At 41.6% G+C, this 27,395-nt stretch overlaps 1 protein-coding gene across 1 annotated transcript; it reads right to left on the reverse strand.

Annotated features, from left to right (window-relative positions):
* Positions 1–1,454: 1,454 nt before the first annotated feature.
* LOC122760963 (MICOS complex subunit MIC19-like) lies at positions 1,455–27,395 on the reverse strand (the record flags this gene model as incomplete). The annotated part of the gene is made up of 5 exons (XM_044016170.1): positions 1,455–2,099; positions 5,256–5,296; positions 5,540–5,675; positions 18,389–18,459; positions 27,312–27,395. Coding segments are annotated over 5 exons (342 nt in total), but the record flags the coding sequence as incomplete, so codon positions are not given.

Genomic DNA, 27,395 nt, shown 5'->3' on the forward strand with positions numbered 1-27,395 from the left:
CTTCCTGACAACTCTCACATAGTTTGGACCCTTTTTAAAGACGTTAAGTCAGTTTGTTGGCAGCTGGGATTTCCTCGTTTCAGGATCGATAGATTCTGTCTGTCTATGTCCAAACAAAATGTTCCTTTGTTGTGATTTGTGTTGTTGCGTTCCTGTCAGAAGATTTACAAGTTAAAACACTCCTACAGATCACGGCAGAGGGGGAAAGGGAAACGGTAAGCTCCATGTTCCGATCAAATGATTCTATAATCGTGGTTTTTAATTATGTTACAGGGAATATAATCTCATTACAGGCAACAGATCCTGTAAAATTACTTATCTTGGTTTGGAGGCTGTGGGTCATAGAAAGGAGAGAGAAAAACAAACTCCACTACTCATTATTCCCATTCATTAACAAAAAAACCCCTCCAATACACACACACCTGCTGTATAATAGAAGTCAACCCCTAAACCCTGTGAGACGCCAAAAGTCAAAAAGCAAAAGGACGGCTGACTGACAAACAGAGGGAGATTAGTCACAACGCATCACATGCTTGCTTGCTTGCACACACACACACACACGCGGCCTCTTTCTCTCTCTCACTCTCCTGTTCTGTCCATCTCTCCCCCCTCCCTCCCTTTATCTCTGTCTTTCACACACACACAAATACACTTTGTGTATATTTCCTGATGCAGAGTTTAGATAAGTCTCATCTGCGATCACCTGCCTGTGACTCAGAGGTGCTTAACTCTAAAAAACCGTGTCTTAACATCTTAAAAGGCCCTTCAAAGTTGAGAGGAGCAGCCAAATTATACTCACAATGTCAAAATGTCCTCAAAAAGAAAGGTTTGAATCAAATTTGTCCTGACAGTCCTCACACACACACATACACTCTGTGTGTGTGTGTGTGTGTGTGGCTGGCTGGCTGCATTGATACCCCACCCACACACTGTCAAACTAAACACACACATACATACTGTGTCTGTCTATTCTGTTAAACCCAAACCTGGGGAGTCTGGCAGAGTGCAGACAGCGTGGAGAAGCCATCTCCTCCAAGGTAACATTAGTCAGGGAGACTGAGCAGAGAAGAAGGAAACGCTCTCCACAAGGAAAGAAGAAAGGGAGCGAGGCAGGGAGAAGGAGATAAATGAGAAAGAGGGACAATGAGCAAATAAGGAAGAGGTAAAGATCTCTGCTTGTCTTACTGAGGATTCACAGCACAGAGCTATACAGACAAAGACAGAGAGAGAAAGATGACACGATGAGCTGCAACATCTGTGAGCAGTACTTCCCTCACGCTTCAGTCCCCGACTCTTGTTGCTAATTTTGGGAAAAAGGTCGTCAACAACAGGAACCGCCAATGATAAAATATGCATCCTGTAATTAGCGAAACATACACACACACATACACAAACACTTACTCTTGAACTTCACAGAAAGAGCCCGCTAAATATTCATAGAGGACAACATTTCCTGCATTGTTCCGTCTTTTATTTCTTCTAACCAGACATTGTCACAAGTGTCGGTCCGGATGAAAAACTCACACACACGCAGATTTGTTACACTAATAACATAACACACACAAATGCACACATGGGTGTCTGTGTACAGGAAAACTGTAGTTAGGACTGACTTTGCTTTGCAAAAATAGACTTTTTTTATTTTCTAAAGGCAGTAGGAAGGAGTGGGAATGGAAGGCTTGAGGTGGTTCGGGCTCAACTTTCAGCGAGCCAAGCTCAAGCAAAGGTTGGACCCTGTAGGTCACTCGTGTGTCTCCAAAATGGTGAAGAGCACCAGTGCATCGCTGCCATTCTTACAGGTGAGATAGACAAAGGTTTAAAGAGGAAAGGGGAAGAGGATACAATTTGAGAGAGAGAGAGTGTGTCTATTTCTCATTTGGGATGCTGTGTTCGGAGCTACTAGTCTGGATCAGTCACAGGGATTTGAGCGTGTGTGTGTGTGTGTGTGTGAGTGTGTGTTGGTGCTGATTCATTCCCTCCGTCTCTGTGGTTTGGCCCGTCTGTCAGTAGGTCAATAATCAGTAATCCCACACAATAAACTCTTCTTTGCTCCCTCTCTCTTCCTCCCTCTTTCATTAACCCCCGGTCCTCAACTTGTTCTGCAAGACAAAAAAAGAGAGTGCATTAGATGGACGGAGTGAAAATGAAATAAAGAAATACACACGACCAGAAGCAGATACTGTGTGAACCAGGACAGAGAAGGTGAGGGAGTGAGTCTGAAAAGTAGAGGAAGGAACAGAGGGCAGTGGATTCCATGTTAGCGATAAGTGCAACCACAAATCCCCAACACTCTCTGTCGATAACCATTTGCACCCACCGACTGCAGTTGATGCCTCTCGATGAAAACTGTCTGAGAAAAGATGAGTGACAGAGAGGGAGAAAAAAAGAGCTGAAAATTCGAGGGGCACGAGGACGGGAATGAGGTAGACGGCAAGTAAAAATACCCCTTACCTCGCAAACCAACTTAATAATAGTGAATCAGATTCATTTCTGTGCCAGTAACGTTTCATTTCTCCAAAGAAATGGGAGTGTAGTTTCTGCACTATTGATTGGACCATAAAATGGTTATCAATAAAAAAAACAAAAAAAACAACTGCTTCTCCTCGGATGCCTCGACCAAACTGTGCAGGTTAAGACAAGGGGGCCCGACTTTGAAGTGTTTTAGTTTAAGGACAATTCCAGTGTATTACAACACTATCTACAGCATCCAGGTAACTGTTGGGGACGTGGGGAAAAACATTACACTTGCACTGATATCATGATCTGATTAAATATTCTCTGTTGATGTTGAAAAATAGAGGCGGGGCTACTCTGCATATTACGTGCAAAATCTAAATGAGGCATCAAAGCCATTTAATTGCTTTTCTGTGTTTTATCAATGCCAGGGTGGGAACTCCAAATCAAACACAAATTTACACTCATTAGCCACTTTAATAGGTACAACGGACAACTAATAAGGGGGCATCCGGGTCTTCCGCTGCTGTAGTCTTACGGGCTTCAAGGTTGGACGTGTTGTGGGTTCACCGTTGCATTTCTATTATTTCAAATCAGTCTGATTCTTCTCCTCTGAACACTGGCATCAACAACAAGGAATTCTGCACCAGAGAACTGATGCTCACTAGATATTTTCTCTTCTTTAAACTATTCTTTGTAAACTCTAAAGTAGCAGTTTCTAAAATTACAGGTCTGGCACCAAAAAAAAATGCCAAAAAAGTCACTTAAATCATCTTTTTCTCCAATTGAATGAATGAAATGAAATTTATTTTGAACATGAGAATCACAGATAAAGCAATGTTCACATGAAATTGCTCTTTTTCTCCAAACAGGTGTGCCTAATACACTGGTCATGTGAGTGTGTGTTCAGTCAAGATTTACCAAGTCATGATTTACAATTAAAAGCAATATTAATATTATCATTATTATTATTATTCTATTTAAAAGCTGTGGTGTTGGAGCAGTTATGTCAAAGTTAGGCAAACCAAACACCCTCTGAAACCCGAAACACAGCTCGGAGAGTAAAATGAAGATGGGTCAGTCTTGGAAAATGAAGTGGAGAAGCAAAAGATAGGGAGCAAGAGGCGGTCATGCAGCGAGAATATGGAATGAGGCGGCAAGCAGTGGATGGAGAGATCGGCCTCTGTGATAAACTCTTATTCATAGAGGGAGGAAAAACAGAGACTTTATCTGCTCTTCCACTGCCTCTTTCTCACTGTTTGCTATCTGGACCTGTTAAGTGCTGAATGCATTAGAAATGTGACTAGGGATGAGGCGATAGCGGATGGAGGGAGTGAGTGGCAGCAGGGCAAGGAGGGCAACAGAAAAAGAGCAAACCAAGGTCTAAATGTTATCGCTGTCTGTGGCAATAAGACGCCTAATTATCACTGACAAATGCTGTGTACCTGACAACACCTCTGCAACTGAGGAGTCCATCTTATTTGGTTTATATCCTGCGTGAGCTGATGTTGATGTCCTAATCTACGACTATAGAATTTCTACAAATGTGATTTCAAAAATTTGACGTAGAAGGATTATGGACAGCTGATAAACGGCCTGTTCAAATCTCCTGACCTCCAAAGGTCAAAGTCATGTCCTCTGACACACACGCGCTCTCGGTGCAGCGTCTCGCTCGACTGTGATGAAACCGCGTAAACATCCTAATCACAAAGCTGCATCGGCTCACATCAACCCTACTTCACTCTCTGTTTTGTCAGCTGTGTAAATCTGCATATTATTCCTTTAAAGTCTTATCACAGCACTGTTTCTTCTCCACCTAATGACTTTAAAAGCAAGCCTTAGATAAGCACAGATGAACAGGAGTGTGCCGTGATTGCTGCGGGGTGATAAACACAAGTGGATTACCATATCGTCGCAAGCTTGCTTCCAAACAATTTACAAGATCATAACAATATCCGGCCTGTGAGCGTACCCGTGCTGAATCTTGACAAGGCTACAGGTAGCTCTCTTAAATGTACACACGCACGCACACACGCACGATGAATAAAACATCCGTGCAATTTGCATAATGTATAGCTTTAAAAAAAAATCTGCCTGCGTCTGACTTTTAGATCTAATACTAATACTCATGAGAGAAAGCGACAGACAGGAAACTCAGCTTTTCTCATTTCTGAAAAACAAAGCAACTCTAAAAAAAAAAAAAATCTAATATAAAAGCTCTATGAATGTAAATTGGGGCTTTTTGGGAGCAAGGGATGTTACATATAGCAAAGTGAGAGAGGGGGGGGGATCAAGTTAATATCAACCTGAGTGACATTACTGTTACTGTACAGCGTGCAACAGTAAACCTCCGACATTTGTATTTGACGATGCACGGAGAGGACACGACGGTGTCCAACTAGCAGCGACTACTCCTTTGGTCTGATTACATTAAAACACACACACACACACAGACAGTAGGGGAAGGGCTTGTGTCAGCAGGTATTATGGAAATATACTGGACGGTTTAAAGTAGCTATGAGGACTGAGCTTCACTCAGGCGCCAGTAGCGGTGTGGAAATTATATTCGCCTGTCTAAAAGCAAAGAGCTGCTGCATGTAAATGGATGCCTCTGTGTGTGTGTGTGTGTGTGTTTGAGTTCGACATTTAAAAAGGGAATGGCTCTTCTACTGTAGCTACCACGCTATCTATGAGGCCACTGACTTACGCTGGAGCTAACACTGCCATGGGGCTCTTTGATAATGCAAACGTCAATTCAACTGAAAGCTACGTTACAGGATTAAGAAACAACGACAACTCACTTATCGTACGTCCATGGCGGTGCATGCATGTACCGGTCATTCTTCAGAGTGTTGGGAGGGGGGAAATGTTAATGTTATTTCGGAGCGTTAAGATAATTCAAGATAGCGCTGAATGCATTTTCCTCACCTGCAGTAAGTACAGTTAAACACTTCCTTTATGTTACTCTTACAAGCATGGCAACACATAGCGTTTATATGCAAGAGACACAAGTGCAGCGCATGAAAGTATGTTAAATAATGATCAAAGACAAACAGCCCGACGTCAGTAAACAGTAAACACCCACCTGTTTGGCATTGTTGACACACTGTAGGTAAAGGGCTGCGATGTTAGAGCAGTGAAGGGTTTTTCCGACGTTCTCTTTGTAGCACGCAAGGATCTGACCCTGCAGGTCCGCGCACACAGGATACGCCTCGTAACGCCTGCAGGGGTGAGAAAGGGAGAGAAGCAGTGTGAAAATATGGTGTCAGAGGAGAGGAACATGGGGCAGGAGGGACAGCGCGAGGGGGAGCATTAAGGACAAGTAAAAGAGGTGAGAAAAAGAAAGGAGTGAGGGAAAAATCAGGCGGACGATAGAAAACGCAGATGGAGACAAATGAATGTTCTCTCTCATTTTCTCTCCGCAGTTCATTCACATACTTGTGAGTTGTCGTGAGGTCTACAGTACGTGCAGAGACCCCCTGCTTTTTCTCCTATTACAGTGACTCCAGTCGAAAAACACCTTAAGCGAGAATCAGCATCACTGTATCTGCTGGGTGGAGGATTAAAGGTCAATCCATCCACCACAGGTCTGCAGTGATGACCATGTTGATGTGTGCATTACACTCTATCGACAGAGAGGCCGGAGGGTTTTCTTAAAAAATGGACATTGGACAATCAGTGGCGGGCATCAGATAAAGCTTCCAACACCTGAAATAGGAAATCCATCGGCAGCATGTGACCGCAGTGAAGAGAAGCTAACGCTGCAATCCAATGCTGACCCACAGGAAAGCACTAAAGCTTTTTGACTGAGATGAAAATAATGATGATGGGGTCACAACTACAGGCAACTATGCATAGAGTCCTGGTTAATTAGTCCATCTCCTTATGTCTTATACTAAAAAACCATTTAAAAGGCATTATAGAAGAGAGGATTGATCACTCCACCATTTACTAAGAAATCTATCCATTGATTCGGAAGGACTCCCTCCACAGAGTCGACCGTTTACAAAGTGAGAAGCAAGCAATCACCTTGTACGGGTTTAAATGTCAAATACAATCTTTCAGCATTCAAGAAGAGGGTGCTGTCGCGGACCGTGAATGCAAATTATCTGGTTATCGGCTACACATCACTAGCTTATAGCACACTCAAGTCTGTCATTGAGGTCTACAGTTTCAGAGCTGCCGTCTTAGCTGGCACGATCCAGATGTTAGTACCCCGCATGACGGGCGCTACTTCAGTGCATTCAATTCTATATTTGCGACATGTAGTCGCTGTTCGGCCCCTTTAGTCAGTCTGAGCAGTGAAAGGCTCCACCAGCATCAGTGCCTTTGGCGGAGTTAACTGCTTTTGTCTGTCTCTCCGCACAGCCCATAAAAATCCATAATGGCAACACAGGCACATGCTCAGGCTATTATGCTAATAGCGGTGTCATCGTTTTGTTCACACCACTGCTCAGGACACTCCATCTGCCTCACTAACCACGCCTTTTTCGTGGGCGTGAAAGAGAAAAGAGAATTTGCCCGTCAGCAACTCTGGAGATCCCAGAGGAAAACCAGGGGGTGAAGTCGAGCCCCTGTAGTCAGAATCAGATGTTTGATTTGCCCCCTGGAGTGAGAAATTACCCCCCTGTTGGATTCAAAGCAAGGGATTGGCCGCACGGGTCATTACCCAGGGTGCTGTGCAGCGGGAAGACGGCGCAGTGACGATGTGTACATATGTGCATCTCCGTATGGTCATATTTGTTAGAGAGGTAGGAGAAATCTATCGTCCATGCAAGTGCAGGTCAGTGACTACATGAAAGCTACTCTCAAAAGTAACAGTTACAGTTTAGTAATCTATCACCCAAAAGATGCAACAACAAAATAAAACTACAAGATTCTACATTTAGGGATAGATAAATGACTTTCTTCATGCAAGCTCATCTTATACAGCATTCCATTCGGTCAAAAAAACAAAAACTCTTTAATCTTGTGTCTTAATGGGTTTTTGACCCGTGGGAATGTGTTTAATCAGCATTCAAACCTGGGTCAAATGACTCTGCAATGCAGGTGGATTTTTATTTTCCGATCCAAACTGACCCGACTGAAGACACAAATATCTTCTTTATCTGCTTCTGTTTGGGCATTGATGTAGATTTTGCCGTTATATATGTATGTAACTTTTTACAACTTGCTATCTTATTGTATTTTATTAGGTTCCTAATGGCATTTACTAACCACTGAGTTTGAACAAGCGACTGAAGTAAAAGATACAGAATAGTAATGCCTGGGACATTGTCACTAAGCTCAATTGTGGTGTTGTTGGTTTTTTTTTTGGTTTTTTTTCTCCCACTCCAAATTTCACGCATGGGTGACGTACATCCATCCATCCATCCTGCTTATCCAAGGGTTGCAGAGGGAGCTGTGGCCAATCAGGAAAGTCTATACCTTGACTAATTCCCAGCATCTCTAACTTTAAGTGTAGACCGGGACATTATGTTGCAGCATTTGTGAATCCATCGGGGAGAAATCCAGTCATTCGCTGCGAGGCATGACACGGCCATTGCTCTGCGTCTGGGTATTGAACGATGACAGCAGCGCGAGCACAAACCGCCGGCATCCTATTCCTATGGATCCGAACGCTCATTTATTAAAGTGCCTATGGGCATCTACAGGGATGATGGGAGCCACATACACCCACTAATTACTTTCTTAAGCATCTGCGTTAATGCCAGGTGCATCCTGCTGATACAAACCACAGTGTTTATCACCAGTAATGGCCTCTGAGAGAGTGAAAGGAGGGCATGTGAAGGGAAGAGGGAAACGAGGATAGAAACGGAGAGCATTTCTTGATGAGGAACTGGACTAGTTTTTGCTTGCTCTCTGCTTCACTCTGTGAGGAAGAGGTTTGAGACGGAGGTTGAGTTAATCATGGAGACAATAACACTGTCACACACACTATCATCTATCATTAAGGTTAACATTAAGTTCGTGACGCAGACCACACGGAGGTGGTAGGGAAAGACTTCCACCTCCACTCTCTCCCCCTCACTCTCACATTAGGTGCCCTCACGTCATTTACGACAGGAAGATGGTTAGAGTGCTCGTGCGTGAGGGTGAGCAGATGCAAAAATGACATGTCGTTTCAGTTATAGGCTATAAACCATCACCACTGCAGTGGAAGGTTATCAGTTATATCATTTTATGAAGAAAAAAAAAGCAATAAAAATGAATAAAATACCGTGTATGATATCAAGGCCACCAATAGGCTTCTATTTGACAACCGAGTGTTGACATTTGAAAGCATTATCAAGACGAAATTAACTTTTGTTTTGCATGTCACTCACCTCGAATAGCACACAAAACACCAGAGGTAATAGTTCCAGGAGTTTAGAGAATTGAATGGTGCAAAGACAAAACACAGCAAGTCATCCCACCATGGGAATCATGGGGTGTAATTATGGATATAGTTGAAAACAACCATGAATCATCCAGCTCCCATGTAACCTGAGCAGAAAGGCATTCATAAACAGTGACACTGTTTCTCTTTCCCACCTAACCGTGTTTATTATTATAATAATAATAATAATAATAATAATAATAATAATAATAATAATAATAATAATAACAATAATAATGATAGTTTGACATTTTTCAGTGTTGGTTTGTTCCTACTGTAGAATAAAAGTCTTGAGTCAACATGTCCTGATGTTGTCACATACAGGTGGAAAAGAAGAATCAGTGCTGACCCCTTCGTTCACATTGTGACTCCGTCTAGATGTAGCTGTGTATCCCCTGTCACAATGAAGACTCGGATACAAAGACAAAAAGTAGAATGCTACAGATACAGTGTCTGTAAACAATCAAAACTATTATTCTACAGGTTATAGAACTGTTTTTTTCCACCATCTATATTGGCCATTTGTTGTTGTCTTTGTCCAAAACAAACAAAGACATCTAGCCAGATACAGTCGGTCATTACTGGAACCATCTCTCCCTCTCACCCCAGAGACTGTAAATCCAAACAGTCATACTGGGGTCTCGTCTTGTGCCATTAGTGGCAGTAAAGGTCTCTGGAACATCAGTATATCCAACCCCAACCCCCAACCCCCAACACACACATACTACTGATTGAGGGAGGAATGAAAGGGGGAGGAGGTCAGTTAAGATACCAACATAAGAGTTCCTCAGCTCTGGGTCATGAATCATAAAGCAGACGGGAGTTAAAGAAAGGTGGACAAGGGAGGGAGGGGGGAGACAGACAGAGTGTGTGTGTTTGAGAGACTGAGGACATCAAAGAAAGAGAGGAAAAGAGGAGGGGTGTCTTTAAGGGACAAATTATTAGAGAAGATGGGTGAATGAGCAGGGGGGAACTCTTAAAGCTCTATTCCAGCTTCCTTTGTAAAGTTTTTCCTTCAGGAGAGGACAGGAAACGAGGTTGAGAGGAGGGGCAGAAATTATACGAGAGTGTGAACGTGTCCCATTTAACATGTAATAAAGCAGAACAGATTACCTGCTCACTCCCTCTCAGTGCCCACCTCCCTCCTCAAGGTGTCCCTATATCATTTAATACGATCCCCTCTTTCAAGCCTGCTGCCGCACAAGTCAGCACATTTCCATGGAGGGGACATATTCCGATGGGTTTATGGCTACGACTTCATTTTTCAAAGAACATATTGACTGCGAGGGGATGTAGTGAGACTGATGCTGGAATTTTAATGCCGTGCGCATGAGTTATGCCAATAGTGGGCGCGTGCAACGGTATCAAGTCATTTTTCAAACCAACTTAGATTGATCGTGACTATAATAAGGTGAAACTACGTACAGCTGGACACTACAATGACATTCATAGATCTCTGTTAAGGATGCAACAGGCTTCAAGTGTGAGACATATCTGTAAAAGTGTATGTCCATCTGTCTTAATTTAAATCTTTGGAAAGGGGGACGACTGGATGCAGGGGGAGGACAAGGAGACTGTGCTCTCCTGTACTTTGCAGCATTGATGTGTCCTCTGAAAAATAACCCAAGATTATTATCAAGAGGGTTTTGAAAATGTTTAATAAAAGCACTGCTCCTTCATTCAACACCAGCGTACCAAGTAGTGTTGTGTTATCTTTTGAAAGATACTGTCTCATCTCGGACTAAAGCCCCTTTTCCATCTATGGTCCCAGCACGGTTTAGGTTGGTTTTCCACTACAACGGGGTCATTGGGACTTAATTTTTCCACGTGACACACAAACGAGTGACTAGTGACTTGTAAAGCAGTTGTTTTCAGTGTAACTGAATCATTAGAATCAGTTAATTTAAAAATATTTGTTCACTACTTCCTTCATGACCGGAGCACAGACTACCGCCTGACACAGTCACTGGACTGCAATACAGTGGCAGGGTTTGGGATGCAGCTCGCCTGATTTTAGACATTTTCCTGGTAATTGTTGGAGATTAACCTACGTTTTAAGGATTGTTAAGTCTGTTTTAACTGATCTGCAGTTTGGCTGGATTCTTGTGACAGACGTCCCTTCCTGTGACGACATCAGTGACCGGCAGTCTGGCAACATCACGCTTAGTATTGCATGAACTTGCTTGGAATCTCGTTAGAGCAGGTACTAAAAAAAGTACCAGGTACTATCACGAGTGGGAATCGCAAAATAATCGTGCCGCGGCGAGGCGAGGTGAGCTAGTGGAAACGCGCCATAAGTGGTGTGAATGTTCTGTTGTCTGATATCAAATGATCTGGAAATCTTTTGGTTCGTTTAGTGCTGATCTGTGATTTAGAACATGACCCAAATAACACTGAATCGAATGCTGATTCTGATTTCAGGGGAAAAAAGATTCTGGTATTGATATATGCGGCACTGTGTGGTCATGACAACAACAAATTATAAGATCCACATAAATGTGTTTTGAGCAGTGCAATGTACTTCGGCCATTATCAGCGAGCAGCAGAATGTGTTTCTTTATTCCAGCTCTGCATATCACATAAAAATTATTCTTTGCTGCTTTGCTTTATTTTGAGGATTTCTCCTTTTTTTTCCGTCTGTATTTAAAAAGCAGCCTCATACTAGACGAGGCCATCTGCTCTCTTTGCACATGACATTTAATGCCGTTATCATCCTATTATGACTAAAATAAGCGCTTGAGCAAAAACAGGAGGAAGCAATTTTATGGCCCGTTTTAGTTCGGTTTCACACATGTTGCTGGAAATCGTCTTTGTCTTGCACACACACACCAGAATGTCATACTCTCGCTCTGTGGGCAGTATGGATTACCACAGACTGCCACCAGATTGAGTTCCCAATCACCATGTTGTCTATTTATCATCATTTGGGTCCACTCAAGGGTTAATAAGGTTAAGGGGCGGGTGCTGGTTCCCCCTTAAATAGGCCTCGTGTTCTCTCTAGTTAAGGCAGGTGTCAGTATCGAGGGGGGTAAATAAATACAAATGATCCAGTTAAGGAGAAAAATGACATACATTCTGCTCACACTGCTTTTTAAAAGCAGAACTGAGTGACCCCCTGCTGGGAAATCCATCAGTGCGGATAAGAGGTTGACTGGGAGAGGATGAGAAGGAAAGAGAGGACGGAATGGAGTGATGGGCAGAGAGATTCAAAATCAAGTAAAATGTGATGAATGAATGAAAGACTGCAATCGAAAGGAGGGAGAGTATGGGTGAGAGAGGGAGGCAAAGCACACAATAACAGAGAGGGAGTGAGCGAGAGATTTAAATTAAGACAGAAAACACTACATAAGCAGTGGGAGGGACAAAGAGAGAGTGAGAGGATAAAGAAAGACACCATGTGTCCTTTTTAATACATCTTCATCCATGTTCATTAGGGGACAAGTGTGTGTCCTCATACAGGAGACACACCGCCAGCCACTTTATTAGGTACGGTAGGTAGGTACTTTCACATATCTGAGGTAAACATTAAAAGGAATTTGATGTTGTGTTCCAATGTGTGTTTGTATAACAATAAAAAAATGCATTGAAACTTTGTAAATTATTGAAGAAAATGATACGTGAACATACTGTTCAATTACTACCGAACTTACTTGGTAGTGATGAGCGGTTATTTGAGTTTCTATTGCGTTTCTGTCATCCCGTCTGACCTCTGGCATCAACATTGCCTTTATGCCCAGAGAACTGCTGCTCACAGGATAGTCTTTTTTCGGGCCATTCTCTGTAAATCCTAAGGGTGCTTGTGTGTAAAAATCCCAGTAGATCAGCAGAAATACTCTGAAATACCCAGACGAGCCCCTGTAACACCAAGGAGCATACCGCGGTCAAAGTCACTTAAATCACATTTCTTCTCCATTCTGATGCTCGGTTTAAACTTCAGCAGGTTGTCTTGACCAGTATCTTAACACGTAAATGCATGGAGTCGCTGCCCTGTGATTGGCTGATTGTTGAAACACTGACATAGAAGACATCCACTGGCTCAGAAGCTCTAACTTGTGAGATACAGTACCTTGAAATTACAGGCCCATCTAAGGCGGTGAGTGGCGGTGTTTTGAGGAGGATATATATTCTTTCTCAGCATATGCGAAAGTCACTTATTTTCTGTTCCATCAATCATGTTACTGTAATATTCACTATATGGAAAAAATACAGAAAGGCAATAAAAGCTGTGAGTCTTCAAACTCAGCCACTTTAAGTGTGTACGTGCATTGTGTGTCCATGTATACGCCCACATAGATTTCCTTGAATATGTGAGTGTTTGTGTGTGTGTGTGCTTTTTACTGCCAGCACTGCAGAGCTCTTAAGGCAGAGAGGAGAGCTTTTAAGGCAGTTATTGACTTCTAGCTCCACCACTTCTAGCTTCAGCTGACCACCACCTTGTCCCTGCGCCCCCGAGTTGCCTAGATACGGAACCGTGGTTCATCCTCACCTGACAGGGAGGTCAAAGCGCGGCTCAGTCTGGTCCTGCCTCTCTGGCCGCTTCACAGAAAAACACCTAACATTTTCTTTTAGTACTTGGCAATGACTTACCTGCTACACTAATTACTGTTATTTCTAGTAATTAAAAGTGCTTCTAACATGATTAAACATCAATAAATCATTACCTCATTAATTTTGGGATATCAGTATTATTCCCTTAAACAAACAGCAGCACTGTTAACTGCCAAGAAAACAGAGAGCCTCCACCTGCCTCATTTACATTTTTTAGCAGCAGGGTGGATGTTCTGAAATGTAAAGTGTGTGTATCTATTGAGCACTTTCCTGTTCACGATCATGCATTTCACGCTACAGTGTTGCCATACACCTATTCACATACACATCCATACAGGATATGTGGCACCTTTTCTATCACTCATCAATAGTACATTAATGGCACCAAGCCTCAAAACTAGTTGTAAAACATTAATGTGACGCCGGCCAAAAAAGAAAGCACCAAGGTTGTTAAACTTAAGAAAATTAGACTTTAGTTATACAACCAGCGATAAAACTGATAATATAATTGGTGGTTTAAAATGATGGAATTAACTGAACAATGGCAAAAGACATGCTGCCGAAAATATTTACGAAGCAGTAATTACATACAGTAGCTGAGGAGATTTCCTGCGCACCGCTAAATAAATAAAGATGATGCACGCAAGGCTGCTCAAGTTTTGAAGTTGTTTGCTATTATATGGCAGAGTGAGGGGGCTCACATATGGTATGGCAGCGAATGGAGACTATCAGGTGTGGTCTCTCCACCAAAGCAGTACGGCACAAACAAAGGAAACAATGAGCCATTTACATTCAACAAGTTTTGCTCCACGCCTCCTCATTCCACCTTTGTTCGTGCAGAGAGAGAGAGGGAAAAAAAAAAAAGCAAAGACAGAGGCTGCTGTTATTGTTGACTGCATTCAATTAAAAAATGAAAAGATTTATTCAAAATGATATAAAAAAAAACTAGCAGACAAACAGCAGACAAAGAGGGTGTATAGCCTAAAGGAGAAGAGGAGTGACAGGCAAAATTGAAATTTTATTCTCTATAGACAACCTTATAGAGCGGAACTGAACGCTTGCCTTTGAGAAAAGTGTGCACACTTGGCCACAAACAAAAATATTATAACGAATGTGACAATGAAGTCGATCTGTAGTGATACTGTGTTTGCAAAATGATTCATAATTGCTACTAACTAACTAAATGGTACTACTAAGTGTCTAATGCGGATATTGCATTTGGACATATACGTATTTTAACTGTTTTGTAATGAATTGCGAAGGCCTACAACCAAGGCATGGAAGAAAAATAGTTTGGAGTCATAGGAGAATGGTTTCAGTACTTCAGTATTACACAGCCTTAATACCAATATGTGATGTCCCTGTGCTATCTCAATTCTACAGGGACCTCGGACAAATTCAGAGTGACGGACTTTGACAGAGAAGCCCAAAACCCTGCCAAAGGTTAGCAATGACAGGAGAGCTTAGCACTACGCCACCGTTCTTTCATTCCCTTTTCTGTCCTTTCGCATAATCTCACATCTATCATTTTCCCTCAAGCCTGTCACGCTCACTCCACCGACGAATGCCACACTGAGTCTCAGCAGCCCTGTCGAGACATCACGCATGCTTACACGGACGTGCACCCCAATGCAGATGAGTCCACGTACAAACACGTGAGCACACACACACGCATACATACATGTAGTGCAGTAAAGGTCAGACATTCATTCATCGCCGGCCAGTGTGATAATGCATCAGACTTGGATAAACACTAGTGGTGAACGCGGCAGAATATAAATCAGACGCAGAGAGGGAGCGATATCCTCCCTTTCACACACATCTGTGAACTCTTATCTACAGTCACTGTCACGGGGAAAGTGAATAAAAGCTGTGGTCATACGTGTGCATCGCCAGCGTGCGTCTCACATACGGTGTTGTTAGATTATCTGTTACATGATGTGTTTGTTTATTTACTGTACACCTATGGAAGACCTGTAGCAGAGCTCCTGTCTTCTGTCTAGGTCGGCGAGCAGGTTGTTTATGATTCATTGCAACAATATCAAACTCTACAGGGTTCATATGTGAAAAAACTGAGGTGTACGTTTGTGCAAATTCCTATAAATATGTTGCTCTTTGCTTTGACTACAGAATATAGACATGGTAAAGTATAAAAAATGTAGATACAGTAAGTCTATGTTCCCGTATGCGTGAGTGTACGATTGCATTTGTGTGGATGCAATAAGGTGATGGTGATGCAGCAGTGATTTGGCTGGGAGAGCTCCATCAGTCTCAGAAAACTCGGGTGGGAATATGGCACAAGAACGGCAGGGAACCACTGTACCGCACACCTTAACGGGGGGAGAAAAAACTACACACATAAACCAATTTGTATCACACAATGACACATGTGCCCTTACCTCCCTTGAGTACCTACATCTAACACTATTTTTCTTTTTTTTCCTTTCAACACAACTGAAGAAAATGAGACTGCTGTATGAACACTACATGTTAAATCTCATTCGTAAGTAATGTTTACTCTTTGTATATCAGACACCTTGAAGAGACTGGTGCGCACCTATAAATACCTCACACATACACATAGACGCGCATGCATATTGATGTAGTTTCATTGTGTGTTTGTATGCGTCAGGATTTTCCCTGTTCATCAAATGAAGACACACATTTCACCTTATTCTAGTTTACAATCATTAACATAAGTATGAATGTATATGAGAAACGACAAAAAGGCAACCCTTTGAAATTGTTAAGTTAAGGGTTAAGTGCACCAGTGCAACCACTGCAAAAGGTTCGTCTGGAGCCCTGTAAATAAAGACTGACAGTAGACAAAGGTAAACACTAACGAGAAAAATAGCTTGTCCCAATCACTTAAACAGAGTTTTAAATCAATGTATTTTATATCCAGTGGTGAATAATAAAACAGCAACAACCTGCATAAATTTAGTAGCTGTATTTACCTGTGACACATACCATAATGTATATATTCCTTCTAAATCACACCGTGTCTTGAGCCCATATATCTTTAATGATGCACCAATTATGAAATTCTGTACTGATATCTTACCGATGTTTGAAATAGAAATTGGATTTATAGCTAATACTCGTAACCTAATTGTGTTTTATTTATTTATTCATTTGTTTATTTATATACCAGAGTCCTTTATTTATGTAACTATTATATCATATCTGAATCAATCAATTTCATGAACATTTTAATCCCAAGCCTCTTATTCAAGTATATTCGAAAGAACACATGCTTCTGTGTCAGCGAATTACTCCAGTGCATACCTAACATACATTTTGTCTCATCACATATCTTCGGTTTTACTATATTACACCATATATAATAAAATCCATAACATTCCTCAGAGAGCTATCATTGTCATTACAGATGCAGTGACATGAGCTACAGTGGAAATGAAGACATTCTAATAAGAAAGATGTCATCTCCCACACATTTTCACATTAACATATCGCATGATAACTCTATCAAGTATCGATAAGACCTTATCTCTGCCTTTTTTTATCTCTGGGGGAAAATGTATTTCTTTGAGGAAAATCAAAAGAATTCCTCCCATTATTCAACAGAGGTCAGAGATAGCATCTTATCTCTGTGGGGTATCTGTCATGAGAAAGAGCTTTGAGGAAAGACACACTTATTATGTCCACAAAAGATGATATTCAAGATAGACCTGCACACAAACACATGGCATCGCACATGAACTCGCACACATAAACAAAGACAGGCCAAACACACCCTGTTAAATCAAATTAGCCCTGTGCTCTGATCCCTTCCATGCATTCCTGCTCTCGTCTTGTAAGACCAGACCTTCCCGCCATTTCATTATCACACACACACATGCACAGGCACTCCTAGTCACAACCCTGCTAATGCATGTCCTATAATCCAATCCGCCAATCCCTGCTCTCCATATAAAGGCCAGTGTCACATGACTACCCGCACGTTAGTCCAACATTTGCTCTCAGTTAGCGCCATCATTTGGCACTAATGTTATTCCATTTATTTTTATTTTTTTCCTTTAATGTGATTTGGAAAGTCTCAGCTTCAGCTTCCACCAGTCCAGCACTAAACCCCCCAGTGGACGAGGCTAATCACTTTCCGGCATTTCTGAGGGAGACAATGATCCCAGTGTTAGCGCTGGCTAATGACAAGCTAACACAATTAGCCTAGCCTCCCTGGAGGAGAGCTCAGAGCCAGGGTCCATTCTAGCCCCACCTCCTGCGGGCTCCTCATCCACTTTCCCTACATTACTATGGAGCCTAATGGCTTCTTATTAAGAAGACAGATGGAACAAGGATGGGGCTGGATTCTGCGCCTTCTTAAGTTACATTTATGGCATGCGTTGCATATGTGCTACATCCGTAAGCACTTAGAGACTTTTTTTTTAATTCATCATTCTTCACATTCTCGTTTGAAACTGAATTAAAACCAAATAATGTGCATGTAGAATTATTTTCTGCAGCACTGGTGTCATTTCTTGTCTTGATTTGATAAAATCCATGTTAGCGGTGAAGACAAATGATTTGATAATCTTGTTTGACCCATGTCTGATTGGAGATTAAGTTTTACACAGCGAATGATCCGCCTCGAACAATGAAATATTAAAAGAGCACAAGAAAAGCCCTGTCAGCTATCATTACCATGCAATGGGACTTATCAGTGAACCACATCATCAACATCAGCTAATGGGCCGGGCTAATGTGGTTCTGATTGAAAGACGTAGGTTAGAATGTGGCCAGCATAATTCAATAGTGTGCTCACTGGCTATTCCACGTGGATTTCTAATCTTCCGTGCAAGCAGAACTTTTAAAATTGACTTTCTCCACGTTAACATTACAGGTGAAAAACATTAATTTACTGTGTTTGTGATTATAAACAAGACATTTAGACTTATTGCCAGATACCATTAAAACAGGATAGAGATCATTGACGTAAATGAGGTGATTTTAAACTCCATCGACCTTTGATTGTCTATTCTCACTTACTTGTACTTGGCGTTCACTTGGTCTGCAGCATTATGGAAGTTCTCTGTGGTGACCTTGAAGAACTGAGCACTCTGCAAAGGGAGAGACAAACAGGGGGAATCAGTGAAATGAGAGAAATGCCTGAAAATGTGATGGCAGTCTTGTTGACCATCTAATTTATTCACATCTTCCCTCCTCTCAGTTTGAAGTGATTGAGGCCAAAACTAAAACATTTTAACAGCGTGACACCTCACAGTTCACAACTGATAATGTTCTTCCTCCACACAGCCCCAGCATACACAGCCCTGCCTACTCAGACTTCTTAAAACCTGATTAAAAGGGATATTAATGGCAGAGGTCCACTGGTAGTTTAGGATTACAGTCCACAACATGGCGGCTGTACTTTATATAGGTTGTAAGATTTTTCATTTTCTATGCCATTGTGAGTGTGCACACACTGCGTGTTTTTTTAGTTTGTGTATGGGTTGTGAGTTATGGGTATATTTATGTGTGTATACGTGCAAAAAGACTGCTGTAATAACAGGCAGTAATCCTGTAAGGTCAGAGTGTCGTGAGTAAACAGCGTGCACACCAACCGGTCATAATCCCCAGGTGACCCATAGCAAATGAAGCCATAGCAGGACCACTCAACCTGAATTAGCTCCTCAAACACAGACATATAAGCGAGCTCTTATACGGTTCATACTACTCTGTGAAGATGCTTGTAAGCCCTTGGTGACTGTTCTGCACATTTATGTTCAAATGGTGAGAGGTCGTGAAGTGTGATGGATAGCTGGATTGAGTTGTTTGAGTTTTTTAACCAGGAGAAAAAATGAGCAAAACGTATACTGCTGTCAATGTCTTCAGATTTTGAAGGAGAAAACTCGATATTTACAGAATAATTCATCAAATATGACATGAATTTGTTTTTTTCTGTGACACAAGTTGGGTGTTTTGGGTTGTAAATAGACTCAACTCATCCTCATCAGTTATAGGCAAGCAAAAACATGCTTCTATCTACAGTTGAAATGTGATAAATATCAGCTCTTTGATCCTACCTGCCCTATTTTAACCTCCATGCGTAGAAGACATTTATCATACTTGGGAAAAGATCAATAGGAATGAACTGCACTGCTGAGAAGATCAATAGTTATGTGTTATAGAGCTAAAAAGATGGGACATGACAATGTTGACAAGACGTCTGACACAGATTGGAGGCCATTTCATTTGAATGGACACGCATACAGTGTTTTCTTTCCCCACACACATCATTTAAAAATTAATTAATTGACACCAACATGTGCATTATTCTACATGACACTAAATTTGCATTATTATATTTTCTTTTGCAACACTTTTATATACACTGCATTTGTTTTAGTCCAAGGAAAACGGCATGTCCTTACATGCTGAGGCATGAATTTTAATTTTCTTGACAGGTTATGATGCTAAACTGTTAAAGAGGATTTGTTTAAAAAATAATAATTACTCCCTTTTCATCAGTGTGGGTTCAAATGTAAGTTTGTCTCTGAATCTACCTACTGTACATCAAATTTTCAAGTTATCTCAATCTTTACGATGGGCAAACCTGTCATAAACTGCCTATATTTCAGCAACATCTTATCAGATCTGATGAATTTTGCTATAAGCAGGTAAAGTTCTATATTGATCCACAAAGTCTTCTGAATCCAGTGGATCAAAATGTAAAAACATCCGGTGCCAGTGTGACAAAGTGTTTAAGCCTTAGTGGAGGTCTGTGCTCTCTGAGTGTTCCTGTTTCAATTTATATTTCTTAGACAAGGGGCATATGGGGAAAACACTGTGTAGAAGGGAAAAAAGATAATCAAAAGGGGATATAAACTACTCTGAATACATGGCCGGTCCACTGCAGCTGTCCTTCAGGCCGACATTAGCCCGCGTGTAAAACACAGCAACAAAGCATTTCCAAAGTTTAAGAGTTAACTTGTAAGCTCATGCCGTACTGGTGCCCTCTTGGCCTCGAATCAAGTGATTTTCAGTGTAGACAAAGAATCTGTCAAGAGCTACGAAAAAGGGATTTATAGAGAAGCTTATTCACAGATAAAACAAGACTAAAAAGAGAGATAATGGGGCCTGCTAAAGAGGCAAGAGTAAGACTTCTCTTGGGTGCTGAGATTGAGCCACTGTGAGAGAAAGAGGGAGACAGAAGGGGCTGGATTTGGGTCTCTGTGTGGAATACTAAGTAAAAGATAATAATACCTGCCTAAATGGCAGAGCTGGCACTAATCAGCACATTTATCGACCTTGGACGACAAAAGGCCACGGGTGACAATGATTGTAGGACCACTTATTATACACATGCACACAAACAACGCACACACTCACATTCAAACACTGGTTGAAAACATTCCTTCCTTGACAAAAATAAAATCAAAATCAAGACCACTGAGACACAACCTTAAATTGATTAAAGCAAAAATATGTGTTATCATCTGCAGACTGATTCTACATGAAAGGATAAACATGTGTGACGCCACCGGAACCCGGCACTTTGTGTGTCCCATTGTGCAATCGAGTATTTGCAATCTGTGGAATAAAATTGTGTTCCTGTTTATTTTCATCCTATTTACTCTACTTGCTTTCAACAAGGTTTTTAGCTCATCTGGAGCCAGACAAAGTGCTGGTGGGGGGTGTCATAGACAAATTAAGTCATTACTGCTAATGCACTGCAGCGATATGGAGAAGATGGAAGTGGCTTCCCAACACAGACTGCAGCTCAATTTGGAGAATGGGCCTTCAATTTTTTAAAGAAGAAAACAAATACCTCCGTGTACTGATGGCTTTCTCTCTCTTTTATCTGCTGCTGAGCAGGAGGGCTGAAATGTGGCAAAACCCCTCCATCGCTAACATTGGAGTACTGCAGAGCTCAAGAAAATTAGACTTCTGCTGTGTGACTCACTGCAACTTGCTCATCGGGGAGGAAAGGGGCTGGTTAACCGTTATTGAGCTTATCCTGCAAACACAGAATTGAGTAAGCACTTCAAGTTCTGCCTTCAGGGGCATGACATCATCCCAGGGTAGATGCACAGATGAAGCAGCCAGAGCTGTTCATGTCTGCCACGATCACATTTACCTCCTAAACATGCATCTATTTAGCCAAAGGTAACTCAATCTACCAACTATAATCTCTCGCCACATGTTCATAAAGAACGCAGGGCAAAATATAAGAAGCCGTCATGGGGAACAACCGTACCACAAAGGCATCATCGTTTGTACTTCATACTGTAATCTGGTTACTTAATGTCAATACTGTATAGTCTATTCTATTTCTATAATCTTAATAGATAATGTCTTTCTATATTGTACTTTCGTAGATGTGGACATTTTGTTACAATCTGAAGTTGAAAAACAAGCCCCTGGAAGTGAAAACAGACATCAACTGAGCTTCTGCAGTGACTGACAGAGCTGCTTATATGAGGAAGACACTTCTTCTCCTGCTGCAGGTTTGTCTGTCTGCACGAGTTAGAACTATGAGGATGAGGAGGAAACTTTTCATGGGTGTTTCATTCCCAGCCAAGACTGGACAGGACTGGACTGTGTCTGCCAATATGGACTATGTGTGCCTCTTTTAACATCTGCTCCAAGCTCCTGGCCATGTTCTACCAATCCACTGTGTCCCCAGTGTCCTCTTCTACGCTGCAGTGTGCTGGAGCAGTGAAAAGAAAACGGACACAGAGACTGAACATCACTGTTATATCTTTCTGAGATGGTGGGCAGTGACATCAGACTTCCCGTCTAGGTCAGAGTCTAGGTCTATATTCCAACATTTGCTGCCTTTTCTTTACAAACTTTCATTAGATCCCAGTGAACCTCCTCATGCAGCTATAGAACAGCAGCCCCAGACATAATAATTCAACAGCGCAACTCACTGGCATGTCTCCTGTTATACACTTGACAGGCTTGACATTGATCACCTAATGGTGGAGGAGAAACACTTTTGCTCCTGCAAAACAAAACAATGAGCAAGAAAATACTCCTGCCTTTTAATTTCAAGTCGAAGCACACTCATACATTTCATCTTCACTTTCCAGAAATATAGAAAGATTGAAGGACACTGAAACGGGAAAAAAAAAAAAAAAACCCATGTAAGATGAAAATAACAAGTCAGAAGTAGAGACAGAGATAGAGCGATAGAAACCATTGCTTTTCTGAAAAAAGCTCTTCCTCTTGAATGTCTTTCTTTCGCCGTGCTGTGGAACTTTGCTATGAGATGGCAATTGCTGCTGTGATTGTCCTCCGTGGGAGAGCAGAAAAATCCAATTTCATCAATATACAAGGCGAAAGAAAGATGGAGGGGGGAGAAAAAAAAGAATCCCTTTAGAAAAAAATGAAACTTACAGAACAAAAAAAAAAATCACCACTTGAAAGAAGAAAGCAGACAAAAAGGGGGGATATTGAGAGACAGATGTGGCAGGGAGGGAGGGAGGGAGGGCTGGAATGAGACATTGTCGGGAGAAAAAACATGGGCAAGTTGATTGTTAAATATGAGATTGTTTTACAGCGAGGCAGGTATTGAGTGAAAATATAATAAATATATAGATATTGTTTTCAGGGGCTATTTTGTAGCTGTGGCCTCAATGAGCGTCAGCAGCAGGCTGAGCTGTCTGGGAGCCTGGTGATGGCATGTCACTGGAAGCCCCTCTGATGAATGGCCATGTTGGATTGGAACAGACATGTAATATATATCAGACTTATATTCTCTCTCTCTCGCTCTCTCCCTGTCTCTCTTTTGGTTTTTGCTGTCTTTTCGTGGTGCTGTGCGAGATGCTGGGGGAAGATGAAGCGAGGGTGAAAAATGTGATCAGAGATAATATTAAGCTGGCAGTGCACTCTCACTGAAATCAAACTGCATTGTTGCAAAAGACAAAAAAAGAATAATCTAGATTTCACAAACCAAAACAGGAAGCACAGGGGCTGGAAAGAAGGTTTGTTCAGCAGCCACCGATGCGCCATCACTTTTGTCACATAAGTTACACACATTTAAGAATTTACTTTATGCTTGCTCATAAAAGTTATACGACATATCTTATTTCACTCCGACACTGAGACGCCATGGCTCCCGTGAATGTTTAAAGCCATGTGAAAACTCAAATCGCATCCTGTGCACCGTCGCTCCAAAATCATCAGCGTGGAACATCGACGCGGTGCGAGAGCCACGTTCGTGTCAGCAGTTCAGCAAACAGTTGTCCTTATTGATTAAGCTGCCAATTACTTCTCTACTATTTGATTAATCTCAGTCAGAAGACAGAGGAGCCGATAAAAACACAAAGTCCTCACATCTGGGATTCTGAGACTACAGAGTATCTTGTTTTTTTTCTCCTCTACACTGTGTTGTAAATACTCTGTCTCCATCAATAAGACAGAAAAAAGCTTTACAGAAGACAATTTTTTTTAATCATAAAATATTTAACGCAGCATTCTCTACACAGGAAAGAACTTGGTATCCCACAGAGCAACCTTTCCCTGTCCAACCGCTTTTTACTTAAGATTTATTAAATAACACATCCATAATTCTTTTGTTTTTTTCTTAGACCAGTGTTAAATGGAGTGGTACGACTCAAAATATATAACATTAGATGTACATGAACAAATTCAAAGAATAAATAAATAAACTGGGTTGCAATAATTTTGCAGTAAATAACAGTCTTGTAATACCTTTGTGGTGGTTTTTGTGTGTGTGAGAGAGAGACAGAGAGGCCAATGATGCATGTCTCGCTGTCGGGAAAGCATGGACACATTGTGAAAGAAGTGGCAGCCAGTTATTTTTTTTCACTAAATTCAACCCAACGCAGGTGACAAAGCGCGTGTGTCTCTGGTTAGTGTAGACATGCGTGTGTGGGTCATGAGGTAGCGACAGACAGCAGGGCAAAGTTTGCAGAGTCGCTCTCACAGAGCTGGAAAGAAAACACGGATGAAACGGCGGCTCATGGGAACAGCTCTGGCACCGCAACGAAGCATCTAAATTTGCATTATGATCCAGCCCAATGGATACCCACGGTAATGGTAACGACACTGGTGCCACATTTGCGATTTCCGAGTTTTGCTATCCCACTCTATGCATAGCACCAGGTGTTACAGAAATGGCAGTAAGAAGAAATGCCAGAAATGTAATATTCAACAACAAATTTGCTCTTGCCACAATTTATATAATTGAGTCGCAATTGTTTGTCATTTTTGAAAAGTATATAAAAGGTTTGAGAAACACTGCGGTTTGATGTTTTTAATTATGCCATATCTACTTGACTATGTAAGCTAGTTGTTTGGAATTGTAGCTTCTCGTAAATGACTTGTCTTTTGAGCATTTTGCATCAATTTGGTAATGATGCAATAAACCAATCAGAAATTTCAATTAGCAAATAACAACACAGTGTTCATTTTTCACTTTTGGTGCCATGATTACACTGGATGAGGCAAACAGTGAGTGCAGCCTCAGAGCCAAATGGGACACTGTGGCCAGAACAAGAAAAAAAAGAATGTTATTAACACAGTCCAAACAAACTGCCCCCCCCCACCCCCACCCCCCACACGGAGTCCCTAGCGGCATTCTGCACATTGAGGCGACATGCAATATGCCCACCATTGATCCTCAATTACACACGAGATCAAACACTGTGGCACAAAATACACATATGGTTGCCACTTCTGTTGTGTTTCATCCCCCTAGTGCAGATAAACAGATTTGGAAAATATAATTAAGTTATCATTTCATTCTTGTGTATAAATTATTCAATAAACCAGTGTGCATTCTCATTGTAGTGGCATTGTAATCTTTTCTTTTTATACCCTTTTATTCTTTATTTTTTATTATCTTTTTCTTCTTCTTACCTTTTGTTAATCACAAATATCACGCGATACCTTCTCAGGTAGAGTTTGTTCAGCTCAAGTGTTTTGTCCTCTCCTCCTTTTTCTTGTGTTGAACCTCTTGTTTCTATTTTAACCTCCATCACCTGTACACTATCTCTTTCCCTGTTGTCTGCCCATCTGCCTCTCTCCTCCCACTCTCTCCATCTTCTGTCTCTTGAGGTGTGAAGGTGATTAGTTGGCACTTTGATCTAAGGAATATTGACCAGAGGCCAACGTGGCTGATGGATGGCCAGTATCTGGAGTCAATAATGCCTGTGTTACTTGGGACTCATTACCTCAACCATCAGCGCTTACATCTACTCCTATACAGTATGATACAGTAGAACAACACAGAAGATGGCACAAGCTGAACTCAGATATCGAAACAGAAGCTCAACGGCAAATCTGTGAACGTTCAAGTGCAACAAGGGAAAAACATTCATCTCTTATTATTATTATTTAACGTTATTAATTACGATACAACTCCTGTTGATTTCTTCGCAAATAACCCATTGATTAATTTACACCTATTTTGCACTCCTTCATTAAATGTCCTCCTGTCCTCTCCACTACACAACCAAAATAATACAGATCCACTTCCAGATTCTGACCATGCAGGTCTTGTGCATAACAAAAGGAAAGGAACTTCACACAAAAATCATAAACAAGAAGCATTACAGTTGTGCTCCCTATTTAACCAATAGAAATACAAAGATGTGTGCATTTGTGTTTTTACAAGTGTACAAGAGAAACCAAAGTGTCATATAATTTGACATGGATGTCCTTCAGAGGACAAAGTGCCAACTGGGTATGTGATATGTTGCTGCTGTTGTATAAAAGAGAGCTTCGGTACAAATGTGTAAGTGTCGCCCCTTTTCCACAGTTATTTATCTGGCTTCATGATGGTGTTAAAATTCCATTTGGCTTTCCCTGTAGAGGGCATTTTACATTTTGCGCTCCTCAAAGGGCAGAAAACTCCTTCCCAGCATGAAGGTATAATTTTAAACGCATTAAACAGGGCACCGCTTCCTTCCTAAGACACACTTATGATTTGAGAGCAGCATGAGGGTGTTCTTTTTAAAAGACTTTAACAGGACGTTTGACCCTTGCAGGCACCTCTCACAGGGACCAGCAAGGAGCTGCCATTAGAAGGAGCAGGTGATCGGCGTGCCTTCCATACAGAAAGTTGTTTGACTTAAAAAATGTTCAGGGACAGGAGGATGCACACAGAGATGAATGGGATTCAACCCGTTTTCATTCAGGTGGAAATTAAAGAAAAAGAGGCTGAAAAAGGTATACCATACAGAGACAGGCATGCAGAGTTGAAGTTAAAGGATGATAAGCAAATCAGTGGGGCAGTGGGATGAAGACAAAAAATAAATGTGAAACTACTTTGGCTATGCCCCATTATGACCAAGCTCACTGTGTATCAGTGTCACCTGCACCACCTGCCTGGGGAAGACCCTGGATAAATGTTATGGAACCATTCCAGATGCATATAGATCTATTGCTCTTCCTCCTCTCTGCTCTGCTGACCACTACACCATCCTGCTAGCACCTGCCTACACCCCGCGCTCATAAGGAGGACAGCGAAGGTTATCAAAAACACCACGCCTTGGACAAAACAACAGCATTTTGTCTCTGCGGGGAGGCTTTGAATCCACAGACAGGGATAACCTTCCTGCCCTTCCAGCAACATCAGTGAGCAAGTGCACACAGTCTTCATACATCTCCTTCTGCAGGGACAACATCATTCCACAACAAAAAAAAAGGTAACAATCTTCCCAAACAATAAAACCGTAGATAAACAGAGAAATCTAAATAATTTTCAATAACAATTGGCAATTTTTTTCACTGGCACCGAAATGGAAAAAGAGGGAGGTTAACAGAGAGAAAACAAGTTATGTTTGTTTCTCCATTTCTGTTTGGAGTGAGCTCAGTGAAGGGCTATCATTATCATACAGATTAAATGCAACACCAAGACAACAGATCATTATTGTAAGATGAGAGGAATATCACTGCTTTATTTATACAGTCTAGTTTTGTGCAAACATGTTCTTACCCTCTCCTCCAGCCGCGCCACCTGCTCTCTGTAGAAAGCATCCTGCTTTTGTAAGTCTGCTTCTCGGGCTTCAAGCTGCTTGGC

This window comes from Solea senegalensis, unplaced genomic scaffold (genome assembly GCF_019176455.1).
Source record: "Solea senegalensis isolate Sse05_10M unplaced genomic scaffold, IFAPA_SoseM_1 scf7180000014229, whole genome shotgun sequence".
Classification (NCBI taxonomy): Eukaryota; Metazoa; Chordata; class Actinopteri; order Pleuronectiformes; family Soleidae; genus Solea; species Solea senegalensis.